Source organism: Syngnathus scovelli, chromosome 14 (assembly GCF_024217435.2).
Source record: "Syngnathus scovelli strain Florida chromosome 14, RoL_Ssco_1.2, whole genome shotgun sequence".
Taxonomy (NCBI): Eukaryota; Metazoa; Chordata; class Actinopteri; order Syngnathiformes; family Syngnathidae; genus Syngnathus; species Syngnathus scovelli.
The window spans coordinates 10973991-10986657 of NC_090860.1; the positions used below are offsets into that span (position 1 = coordinate 10973991).

The following is a 12667-nucleotide window of genomic DNA, read 5'->3' on the forward strand; positions in this document are numbered from 1 at the left end:
TAAAACTAAGCTAAAATGAAAAAATAGTAATAATAAAGTCGCTTTTAAAAGTAATTAAAGTTGGTCAATTTTAAAAACTAAAAAATCAAGATGAAATTTAAACAACTATAATTAAATGTATTTACATTTATTTGGAACGATGGACAGAACGGACAGTTTTCAACATCAGAAAATCCGAATATATCTATTTATATTTGAAAGAATTGATCTAGTTGCAGCATATGATCAAATCCTCACACCAGCATGTTGCAATAATCAAAGTTTTCCCTCCCTCACAGTCTCCAAATTTGAATACAATATAGTGGAAAAACTGGATGATCCAACACTCTTATCTCGTCAAATAAAAGGAAGAACATTAAATGTCACGTTCTATTAAATGCTTGAAATAGCCCTTTAATGCCTGTCATCTAAAAGTGTGCCAATTACCAACTTGACATTACACACACACACGCACACACAACTTCCCCAGCATGTGTTACAGCGGTGAGCAAATAAATTCCCTGAGAACCGAGGCTAATTAGGCGATCTTATTATGAGCTGTCCTAGGAATAGTCTCTGCAGGGTACATGACAAAGTAATGAGATACCGGCGTCTTTGTGGCCATATGAATCCGAGTTAGGTTAAATGATATTAAACGACATTATGGGGGAAAAAAATGCTACGTCTGTAGCATTTGGCTACAAGCACATTTTCGCCAGTCAAAATTTTGATTCGTATTTATCAAGACTTCATTTAAGTTAGTCTTTGAATGAAGTTATAAATCTTATGCTAATTTCACCGCGCGTTTATTTAGCATTCTGAAGGCGTAAAACCGTTTGAAATGCCAAATACTTTCCTCCCGCTGCGACCAAGCTCAAAGCCATGCAACGTTCGTTTCATGATGTTTCTATCATTTGATGGAATGGCGCCGCTGACCTTAACCGGTCTCCAGCTGGCCATCTCGGACTCGGTGCGCGGCGGTCAGCGCTAACGAGGCGGCGGCTAAAAACAGAACGGAAGGGAGCAGTCGCTGACTTTAGGGACAGCTTTGCTTTCAATTGCAGTAGCGTCATCCACTAAATGGATTCTTACATCCTGTTTTCTGCACACATATGTTTCGACCCCAAAAATAACACCATTTATATTGTCGACTTATGAACTCTAGAGCTCATCAAAATCTATTAATACTCAAGGTGACCTCTGACCTCTGTATGACTTTTTGTTATGCATTTTTGTATCTTATGCTCTTTTACTACTAGTTCAAGAGTCTTCAAAACAATTAAGCTAACCCTGCTTTTTTTAGCTAAGCTAGCAGTTGTTTTTGAGCGCCAAATCAGACTAATCAGGAGCAAGCGGCTCTGCAGCTAATTGCGCGTTTGCTAGCTACGCTCAAAGCGAACAATCAGCCGTACCTCCGTGTCGTTAGCGCGCCAAACAATACCGCACAGGCCTTAAGTGCCACAAACAGATGCACGGTTCACTTAAGTTCTATTACGATATGAATGCGAGCGGGCATCCCGTTGTGAGTCCTAAGTGATCGGCTTTGTGTCTCGATGACGCCGATGGATGCTTGCGAGGGGGTAAGAGGGCACAACGCCTGTCTTCCTCCAGACCTTTGTCATCCGCTCTGCGTCAATTTATGGCAGTTGCTAAGATACAGCGATCAGATCAATCAAAAAGGAAGGGGGGGGGGCGGAGGGTGGGGGGGGGTCAGTTCTTTGGCAAAATGTCTCTCTTTTTAGCCAGGCAGATGATCATGTTATCACTTGATCAACTCACAAGCTGCACGTTGGAGAGCTCGTGGGATCATCGGAGCATTCTGCTCTGGTATTTCCTTTTTCCTAAGTGGAAGCTTACTCAGCCTGGAAATGGGAGTGAGTCACAATCTGGCATTGGGAAGTAAAAAAAAAAAAAAAAAAAAAAGCCATTTCCCATTTTCATTTAATACTCACAGGATAGCACTTTGGTTTTCTTTTTCATTTGGCAGATTTTAGACTCACGTTTCGGATTGGGGGGGGGAAGGCAAAGTTTGGAAATGTCACCCAAGAGCCAAGCTATTTCCCGTCACGAGTTGGGAGGATGCGACATGTTAAAAACTATTAACTGTGACAACACCTGCGGTCTGCAAACAACAGCTGCTAGAATGCTTGCTCTTACCCTAGTTTGGTTTCAGCACAGCTGTAATTCAGAATGATGAATGCTCACCACAGCACGGCTCAACATATTTTGGCAGGCTCATCAATCAATAAAAAAAGAAAATGACAAAATTTTGTCCGAAAAATGAAGTACAGCAGCTAATAAACAGGCTGGTGGAGTAAAGAAAAAAAATATTCTCACACCAAAGGGTCCACTGAAATAGGCGGAGGAAAAAAACGATTGTATAGATATAGCAGGAAAACACAATCGTGATAAAAAAGTAGCAAAAAAAATGTTAAACAGCTCTATATTTAACAGAGCCTAATTATGATAGTCTCATTTACGGATCCCCCCAGACATTTATCAAGACCTACATTCAGATGGATGGTCAAGGTGGAGGTGAACTGAACTAGGCCAAAGACTCTCTCAGAAAATAGACCGTGGCTCACTTAGGAGCAGCTTTATTTTTGAAAAAAAAAAAAAAAAAGGAGGGAATGGGCCTGAGTGTGTGATAATAATGTTTGATTAGGGTGATTAATTACCATAATGGAGCTAATCTCTTTTTCAGGCGTTTAGATGAGCTCATCTGCCCTCTTGTGGTTAAATTTCAAACTGCACCAGGACAATAGGTCCAGACGTATTTGACTGACATTTTGAAGTTTTAACCTTAGACATGATGCTGTTAGTCAAAGACCAAACGATCTTAGTTTCAAAACATTTGCCCATTTTTATTTACAAATCAATACATAAAAAAACAACATGCATATTCTAGCAATGTAGAATTGTGTTCAACCCAACAAAGAGGCTCAATGGTGAGAAACCGAGGTATAATTGAACTTGTCAGGTGACGATGAAATGTCTTCATTTAATAGTGATAGAAGGGAAAAGAATGCAAGGTGAAATAAAAGTGGCATAACAGCACGCCTTTTTGCGGTGGGGTCATTCCAACATATTTTTGGGTAATTTGGTGAAGGGGGAAAAAAATAGCACACTAAACAAATGTTAACAAAAATGGTTAGGCAATAAGGAATGGGCCGATAAAAATGAAGTTGTGGCACAATCGGGGGTGGGTGGGTGAATAAAATCAGGCATCTGAACAGGCAACAGACGTGCGGTAAGGCGTCACCAGGAATATTTATAATCACCACTCATCTCCTGTATAAAGTTATGAGAAAAACACATATAGGTCCTCCCGCCCTCCTGTTTGAGCAATTTAAGCTCAACGTATACACTGACTTTAAATTGTACTCGCAAACCTATTCAAGTAGGATATAGAAAGTGGAAAGAAAAAATATCCCAATTAAAAACCGTCCTTTTGGATGGCTAAAAAGTGCTCCTTATTGGGTCACTGGTCACTCCTCAGTTGAAACAGTCTGTTGAGTTATTGTTCTGAAACCTGGAGCAAAAATTGGACTATGAGAGATTTGTTGACTAACAGGCAGCTACTGCATTGAGGTCTGAGGAGCGAGGCTGCAAACCATGACAGTTCACGGGAGAAGGCCTGAAAACAAGCAGGGAGATAAAAACACTTCAAGACCACACTAGCGTTATAATATCGTGTGGATAAAAACGCATTGCGACTTACATGGAGCAGCGGCAAGCCAGGGTCAACTAATTGGGCTTGCCGGCAACGCTGTCTTCTTCCTTCAGGACAAATTTTTTCCTTAGTGCTTCAGAGATCAGAGAAGCCGAGTCCTCCTCTCTCAGGGACGTGCAGCCTCTGTTAAATCTGACGTTGATTTGAAGGAAAGAAAAAAAAAATTAAAGGGGCATGCTTGCATGGTAATAGATGTGTGAAGTAATATTTTCAAAAAGTTTGTACCTGTCTTTGCTCATCTTCATACGGTTCATGTCTTTCAGGATGTCCATCACGTCTGCAAAGCTGGTGGACTTGGACAACGACACCGTGTCCTCCTCCGCCTCGCGGTAGTCCATGCTGGGCCTGTCCAGGTCAAAGGTGGCCGACGCCGTCATGGAAACCGGCGGCAGGGGATCGGGGACCAGCTCCGACACCACTGACACCATATCCTTTTCGTCGTCTTCCTCTTCCTCCTCCTCCTCTTCCTCTGTGACGTCGCTAATGACGAAGGAGGCGGCTACCGTAGCCGCCGGCTGGTAGGGGGCGGTCTCGAAGGGCGCCATGGAAAAGCTCATGGTGGTGTCGTCAGGTGAGAGCAGGTCAGGAGTCAACGGGTTGGATCCTGGAATTAATTATATAATCAAACGTCTTTTTTTTGGGGGGGGGGCTTTAACTATAATGGATTTACCAGTGTCCTCGGCCACAATCTTTGCAATCTGTGCTCGAAGTTTGCTCAGCTCATCCTGCAGGGCGGTGGTGCGGTTGAGCGCAGTCACCCCAGGTTTCCTCAGGCCCTCCATTCGCTTGCCCTCCCGTCGGAAGTTGGGCACCGACGAGTTCCTGTGTAGCACCAGGAGTGGGGTGGGCCTCCATTCGTGTTTGAGAGGGCGACTGTCACTCCTGGAAGAAAAGAAAAAAAAAGGGAAAAACCTCACAGGGTAAGCTTCTAACTTGTGTAGCAAGATGCATCAAATTGTTCTACTTTCATAAATCAGATAAATTCCTCTATTTGTCTTTACCGCACTCTGGCATACGTCTCCTCTTCATCTGCAACAATCCAGGCAATATCTGCCAGGGTTGGAACCATGGGGCCATCCATAGGGCGAAGAGAGGGAAGACCAGGTAGTTCCTGATGTTCACAAGTTAAATTAATGCATCTTATATTACATAAAGAGAGTTTCAAAAATGAGGGGGCAGTACCTGGAAACATGCCCTTTGTGGGGGTTTGAGTGGAAGAGTGGAGCCTATTCTCCTCACCACACTACGAGTGGAGCCATGAGGCTTGTTTTGCCAGATAGGAATAACATCCTGCAAAAAAAAAAAAAAAGGCAAAGACTGCATCTCTGAACATCTAGACTCCAGGATGTTTCCACTGGTGAAAAATGGCAGTGTGAAAACGGCAGTGCTAATTGATGCGGCGTCTAAAACAAAGTGCTGTCTTACTGTTTGGGTTTCCATGGTGACGGCTCAGCTTGATGAGGAGCACCGACGCTTTGGTGCTCTTAGTGGCTCAAGACTGAGCAGTTCAATGAACAGATGCTGCGTTAATCTGACAACTCTCGGGATGTAAATTGGAGATTAGTCAGGAGCATCTGTTGGGGAGACACAATCAGAGAGACAGAAGACATCAACTAACTTTGGACGAATGAACAACTAAATTGGGCTCAGATTTGCTTCGTTGTACATTAACACAATCGGTGCATATGATGCGATTAGACTGATTTAAACTGGATTATGTGAAATGAATAAAGAGTAATGCTGCCTTAAAAAGGATGAAAAGAAATTGTACTTTTAATTATTTGTATAGTATCAGAATTTCTAAATTTGACGCTTGGTAGATTTTCTTTTGCAATCAATTAATTCCCTGTCATTCATCAAGACTTGTGCTATTTTGTGCACAGTATTCTAATGGCGCCATCTGGTGGCAATTTGGTGTCAAGGACGGACGTTGAAGTGGCTTAAAGGGTTTCCTTTTAAACATATGCAGTGTTTTGCCACTATCTTATGGCATCTATAGGCAATTACTAACCTTTTTGGGTAACCCCGGGTAGCACATTTAAATTGGGGACAAAAAATAAATCACCGTCTCCACTTTGTTATGACGTCAAATTTACCTGGTTAATTCAATGAGGGGGGGAGGGGTCACTATATCTTCTTCAAATCGTGATGTCACCATTTACGCACGTTTTCAATTTTTTTCTTTCGATGATTAAAAAGTAGAAGGATGCCAAAGTGCGTGAGTGCAGACAGCGTCATAGGATTATTAGCACCGGCGGCTAACGGTATCAAATACAATAGGCCGTTTATTAGCTTCGGTAGCAGACGATGATCCTAAAGTATACCATCGATTTCCCAGGCGCTGCGCTTGAATTCAAAGATAAAAACTAAAAACACACAATCGAAACTTACGGCAAACGAAAGATGTGAGGTTCGAAGTGGTAGATTATATCTGAGGCGAAGTTTCTCCTTTTCGTCTTTCACTGTTGTGAAGTCCATTGGCGGAAGCCGGTGTTCAAATTCCGGTGATGGAATTGAGAAGATTTTGTATCATAGCGCCTCTAGCGGTTGCGCCGAACACTTTTCAATCAAAGGTTATTTTTAACTTCAAGCAAATTTAACAACAATTTAAATTCGAAAGTACAAAGTTATGTTTGCAACCGCTAAAAGACAAGCTTACACGCTGTATTAAACACTGTAGTAGAGAAAGTCGCGAGTCGGTTATATGTCATCTCTGATTATATAAGATAGTTCCCTCAAACAAATTTCCGCTTTTGCAGGAAGTTAAAGGGCGAAAACTGGTTTTAATAGCTAGTGGGCGGACCATGATTGCAGCACTGTCTTGTTTGCGACGTTATCATAACACCGCATCTTAAGGACTGCGGCTTTCGGCATCCTTCCGCGAGTGACCGGTATGTGACAGCCTTTGTCTTTCATCCTTTGGGAAGTTGCTATGTTGTTATGCTTCCGATTCATTACTGCCTGTCAAACGCCGCGTATAGTTTTGCACTTCCCCTGCGGCTATTAGAGCAAACTCGTCAGCACTTCCTGAAAGCACGCTGATTATGTACATGGGTGTGTGTTTTTAAACACTCAGCTGATCAAACAAATCACCTCCCACAATAAAAAAAAAAAGGCTGCGGGCCTTTGGAATGATGCATTCCTGTGCTGTGATTTAAATAATTAAATGTATGTCTGCATGCAGCAACTAAAAACTGAGACATTTAGAGCAGTGTTTCTCTTTTTTTACTGTCCACTTCTCATATTTTGCATTTGAAAAACCTCACAGCACATTACTAAACAAATGCACCTACTTTGAATGCAGAAAAGCTTGACACCGTTTGATGAATGACAACAGGTGGATATATAGGTTAATTGTGCCTACTGCCCTCTAGTGGAAGGGTATTTCTTCCTATATGATGACCAAAGATTCAGTATTTGCAGTAAAGAGTTAATGATTTTCATAATCAGTATAGCTTTATTGTTATTTTACAACAGGGTGCAATGAAATAGAACAGACACAACCCATCCAAGAAACAGCGATAAAAACCTCCCAATTGTTTGGACATGCTAATTGAATTGGCAAGCTGGCTCCATTAGCCCACGTCTGCAAAAATTCATCCATGTATGCAACCTGACCCCCCCTTCTGCACCACAGTTATGTTGCCGCCTTGTCTTGTGAACTGCAGATGGTGTAAAGCGAAAAAGCCAAGCCAGTCATGGGGAATAGGAGGAGGAGGAAGGTTGCCAGTTGAGCCCCCCTCCTCCTTCTACAGCGGGACCGCAGCCAGCATCAGACTAAAAAGACAAAAAGGATGGCTCAGTCTGTGAGGAGGATAGACATCGGCATGGAGCACAAACCGCATAGGGACAAGACCCGGACCAGCTACTTTGGGAATGTGAAGAGCAGGTTAGGATTACGGCGTGCTGCATAGAAATAAAAGCAAGCCACGTTTGGCTCGCTTTTGCCTTTCAGATTTAAACCTGCCACAATACAGCCTTTCATTCATTTCTTGATGTGAGGAGAAGGCTGGGACAAAGAATGTGTTGTGTCAGATTATGCTATGAACAAGAATGTTTTTAGCTGCTTGACTTCAAGTAACCCCCTATTAGCTCAATTGAAGTCACCTTTCCATTCTTTCTTCAGGCTGGGCTTAAAGCTGCCCGCGGGGGTCTCTCAGCCTCCACATTTCGCCAAGCGGCCTTGGGACACCCAACCACAGGCCCGAAGCTTGCAGGAGCCTTCAACCAGCCACCAGCATCATCAATACCAAACTGCGGCTGGCCAACCTCTAGACCACATCCCGCACATTAGAAACCCGATACTACGACAGTATTACCTGCAAGGTACCCTGGATATGAAGACACCATTTTTGCAAGTCACAATTAATTATCAATTTTAAAATTTGTGCCTAAATAGAGGATAAATGTAACAAATAAAATTCAATACTTGTGCAGTGATTATTTTCAGTACCACTAGAGTGAGCCAGTACTCACACCACACTTTGAAAATCACTGTTTGACTTGATTCCATTCTATTGTCATGTGATGTCAAATTATTGTGCGTGACTTTTTGGTGTCCCCACAGGGACCTCATGGGACTCCAACACGGCAGTGAAGCAAGAGCAAACCAAACAGTTGTCACATGAGGCCAAAAGCAGCACGGTCAGTCCAATAGCTCAAAAAGGGGATAGTGGAAAATGTAATCTCTATTATGTAAACTTTTATGGCTGGGAAAGTGATAAAGTATATTAAAGGAAGCGTGTCCAAGGTTCAGTTCATAGACGAGCGTTTCGGTCGTCATGGGTAGACTGAAAGTGTTTCAGAGTCTCTACAGCAAATACAACAGCAGGACAGCATTTTCTCGTGTTTACTCAAAGGTATTTTTGTCTTTTATTACATTCATTAGCTCAGCTCTTGAATAGGGATAATTAAACTAGTCGTCAGGTCTTCTAAAAACAGCGTCAGGCCAATTTGCAATGACGCTGCATTTATCTAGTTTTGCTTAAGTGTTTTTTTTACCCCTTTAAAATTCTAGATTTTGATAAAAAAACGATATTATGTCCCAAACGAACGATTTAAGTGTATCTTATTTAGTGTCCTGTGGTTTAGTTGTTTATCATCCTCCCAACAGGATGAGTCAGTGTTCAACATCTCATCCCGCTTCGGCAGCGGTGACACAGCTCCTCCTCCTCGGTCACAATCAGCACCTTTGTCCGCCACCCTTGTCTTCATGGAGGTAAGAGTCAGCACTTGTCACATGACGCAAGCTCAATTGTTATTGTTTTCGAGTTGACATGCAAAACAGTACACATGATGGATATCGAAAGCGTTTTTATCAAGCACTTCAATAAAGTTGTATGATCAAAAAGTTGAACTATCTTGATAAATACTGATGTCTTAAACGTATGTTCTTTACGGCGACTTTAATGTCTTAAACGGTGTCATGTGGACCTCTTGCTATTAATACAAACACAGAAAGGAGGGGGCAATGCAGGCAGAAAGAGGAAGTACTTCACAGTTGCCGGGCTATGTCACTCTTAACATGGCTTCCGTTGTGAAGCAGCAGCAGCAAGGCGAGGAGGAGAAGAGCACCGCCACGACCGACCCGAACGGTTGCGAGGAGAAGACGTGGCTGGGGATGGATCCCGATTTCGCAGAGAGGCTCGCTGCTACTGCCCAGTCGCCCTTGCCTGAAGCAGAATATGACAAACTACTGGTAACTTAAATTGTCTTGGTTTTTGAATGCAAATTCTTACTTTATTTATTTATTGTATTTATATTGTATAAGGAGTAATCTTTGACACTCTTAATAATTGGAAGTTGATTAAAGGCCCTTTAAAATGTCTAATAATAGATTATTTGTTCAACATACATATTTCATCGCTTCAAGGCATTTTTTTTTTTCTCTTCTGTTGTTTTTCATATTTCATCTTGCATGTTCCAGAGGATGCACGAAACAAGATATTTTGTCCATGATCTTATTTTAGCAAATATGATGTTGGCTGAATAATTTATGGTGTTTTTTTATTTCATCTAATCTGTTAAATTACAATCAATATTTTTTTTCTTTTGCTGTCAGTAGTTCATTTAACATTTTCTACTCTATTCCCAATGTCAGCAAAACCATGAGAGAATGTTGTTTAGATAGCATCAAGGTCATGCAAGCATTAGCTAGCTCTCTATTTAAAGAACATGTGACATTTTTCTCAGTATAAGCACAATGCAAGTTAACAAACGTTAACACAACTATGCTGTGTGTACAGTCAACAGGCATTTTATGTCATTAACAACAGGATGTGGAGGCGGTTCCGATGCCTGACGGACAGCTCTGCCTTTTGGCTCTTCCGCCCGAGTGCTGTCAGGGGGAAGGTCCAGATGCCACGCCTTATCTCAAATTATTCTGCCGTCACATCACTGACCGCAAGGTAAATCCAAATGCAGAGATTTTATTTTATTATTTTAATATATAACTATATTTTCTACCTTGGCTTCGTCAGGGTGTTGTTTCGGGCATCCTCCTGGTGACGACGAATAAGCTCTTCTTCGACCCGTGCAAAACGCACCCGCTGGTGAAAGAGCACGGATGCGAGGAGTACCTCCTGTCATGCTCCGTGGACCAGCTGTCGTCCGTTTCCTTCTTCTCTGATATCTCACATGTTCACTTTCACTACTCCCAGCAGAGGTAAAAATAATATCATTAATCTGGTAACCGTTATCAGATTATCACAGGATTAAAAATAATCCATCTAATCTGATTTTTTTTTTTTTTTTAGGAGAAATGGGAAAAAACTCTTCCACAGACTGAAAAATTCTAAAAGTCAGGTTCAGAAGAAGGAGTCGGTTTCACTTCCGGCCCCTGCGGATCTCTCCACTTTGAGTCTCAAAGAGGAAGCCTCTGCAGAACGTGACAGCAAAAAAATACCTGAGGACCATCTTGATAAGAATCCATCGGAAATGTCGTCAGAAGCTTCCGGAGGGGCCCTCGGTGTGGCCGCCACCTTCTGCTGCGGCGCTCAGGAAGTGTCAAGTCACGTGAAGACGACTGATGAGGCGGGATCCGCTTCTGTGTTGAGTCAGACTGCAGGTACTTAACACTCCGCGCTGTTGAATTCAGTCGTGTCGTCTAAATAAATTCCATTTTGAAATCTCCAGTGCCTGCAAAGCCCTTATCGGAAAATCCCAGGTGTGTTATGTTTATCCGACTGCGGGTTCAGTCGTCGGCAGGAACGAAAAAGAGGGCCGGAGGATTTCAATTTGGAATGACTGAAACGGCAGCTGCCAGACGGGAAGCTTGGATCGCCCTTTCGCAGGAGAGGTATCGCTAACTCGCTTGTCAAAGATTCACCGGGAGTTTTTTGTGCAGAAAAATGAATGACCGAGAGCGTTGCCACTCAGGTTGTCTATTCAACCTCTTGTTTGGCAACTTGTTGACACAGCTGCTAACCTATTTGTGAACCCGAGCTCTCCTGAATAGCCGCTTTCTGTCCTCCCGCTTAGCTCCGACGAGCTGCACGCCTTTCTCAAGCGCCGTCGACCCGACTTGTGTCTACTCAAGGGCGGAGGAGGAGAAGAGGACGGGGAGGCGGATCATAATGAAGAGGAGTTTGTACTGCTGGAGGATGAAGAGGAGGACGGAGTGTCACCAAAGCAGCACAGCTCAGGAGATGACTGGGAGGTGAGGGGTTTGTTTTTCCAGAAGCAACAAATGGAGGAAGGAGAATTGAGTTGTGTTGACTTTGCAGATGGTGTTGATGGAGGACAACGGGGACAAGCTCATGGACAGGGAGCCGGAAGGACTTAACGCCATTGTGGAGAACAGTCAGATTTTAGAAGCCTCGCATGTTAGAGAGGTCAGTGAACCACAGGTGGACAAAAGTATTGGGACACTTGGCCAGTATTCTCTCGTTTGACACAATTTTATTTTCATCGTTTCCCAGCTGTGCAAGGAGCTGCCCCCGAAAACGGTGGGCCACGCCTGGGAGCTGGCGTACAGCACGTCTCGCCACGGCGCCAGCCTCAAGTCACTCTACCGTAAAATGAGCGCCGCAGACTCACCCGCTCTTGTCGTCATCAAAGACGCCATGGACGAGGTGACGCTTCACCGCGTCCCGGAAGACCGTTGCAATTACGCCTTATGTGCCGGAACCTTTTTTTTTTTTCCTTCCACAGGTATTCGGGGCTTTCCTCTCGCACCCGTTGAGGCTCAGCGATGCCTTTTACGGCACGGGAGAAACTTTTCTCTTCATGTTGCATCCTCGATTCAAGGTTATTAGCTTTATGAGCCGAAGTTGCTAATTGCAAACTTGCACTGAGTAATTGTACACACTTTATTTACCACAGTGCTTCAGATGGACTGGGGAGAATTCCTTTTTCATTAAAGGAGACTTGGACTCATTCGCCATTGGTGGAGGAAGGTAAAATTTACAGTAATGGATTTTGGCGAGGAACCTAATATATATTTTAATCCTTTTTTTTTTTTTTTATTCCTTTCCTTATAGTGGTCACTTTGGTCTGTGGTTGGACGAGAATCTCTACCTGGGCCGCAGCAGCCCCTGTTACACCTTTAATAATTGTTGCCTCTCGGAAACGGACGACTTCCGCGTCATGGAGCTGGAGGTGTGGACATTCGGCTGAGGTGTCACACACTTCGAACACGGCTGTCATTTCACGCTATCAGGTCAGGATTTATTCACATGGTCAAAACGGATTTGGACCAGCGGGACTCCTGCCGGAAGGGACGTTTTAATGGATGACTCAACGCTGTCGAGAGACTTTGCACTTTGTGAACGGGTTGTTTATTTTGTGAACAGCAATGCATCTTTGTGCCGCAGCCCTGTAGTCACATTAGTTAATGAAAAGACACACGTGAATAATATTCATAAACATGCGTATGCTAATGCGCCCTTCTTGACGGGATGTCATCAGTAGGCTGAATAAAATAAAGATATTATTAATGCAGAGCATTAGTCGCAG

At 43.2% G+C, this 12667-nt stretch overlaps 2 protein-coding genes across 3 annotated transcripts; one reads left to right on the forward strand and one right to left on the reverse strand.

Moving 5' to 3' along the window:
• Positions 1-2818: 2818 nt before the first annotated feature.
• Positions 2819-6238, reverse strand: mtfr1l (mitochondrial fission regulator 1-like). Its single transcript, XM_049739507.1, has 8 exons — positions 6104-6238; positions 5138-5286; positions 4895-5002; positions 4714-4823; positions 4383-4594; positions 3938-4316; positions 3701-3844; positions 2819-3616 (listed from the first exon to the last, which is right to left on the reverse strand). Exons 2-7 carry the CDS (start codon positions 5150-5152, stop codon positions 3727-3729), a joined length of 942 nt encoding a protein of 313 aa, XP_049595464.1. The 5' UTR covers positions 5153-5286; positions 6104-6238; the 3' UTR covers positions 2819-3616; positions 3701-3726.
• Positions 6239-6450: 212 nt separating this feature from the next.
• On the forward strand, positions 6451-12654 carry si:ch211-15d5.11 (oxidation resistance protein 1). Of its 2 annotated transcripts, none has more exons than XM_049739503.1 (16): positions 6451-6603; positions 7381-7601; positions 7839-8038; positions 8280-8356; positions 8826-8930; positions 9255-9410; positions 9988-10119; positions 10192-10376; positions 10468-10778; positions 10847-11009; positions 11192-11369; positions 11437-11544; positions 11632-11784; positions 11864-11959; positions 12035-12108; positions 12193-12654. In XM_049739503.1, the coding sequence occupies exons 2-16, from the start codon at positions 7507-7509 to the stop codon at positions 12326-12328; spliced, it is 2169 nt and encodes a 722-aa protein (XP_049595460.1). In that variant the 5' UTR covers positions 6451-6603; positions 7381-7506; the 3' UTR covers positions 12329-12654. The 2 variants fall into 2 exon arrangements, with proteins under 2 accessions (XP_049595460.1, XP_049595461.1); XM_049739504.1 differs by having other exon boundaries at positions 9258-9410.
• Positions 12655-12667: the final 13 nt, after the last annotated feature.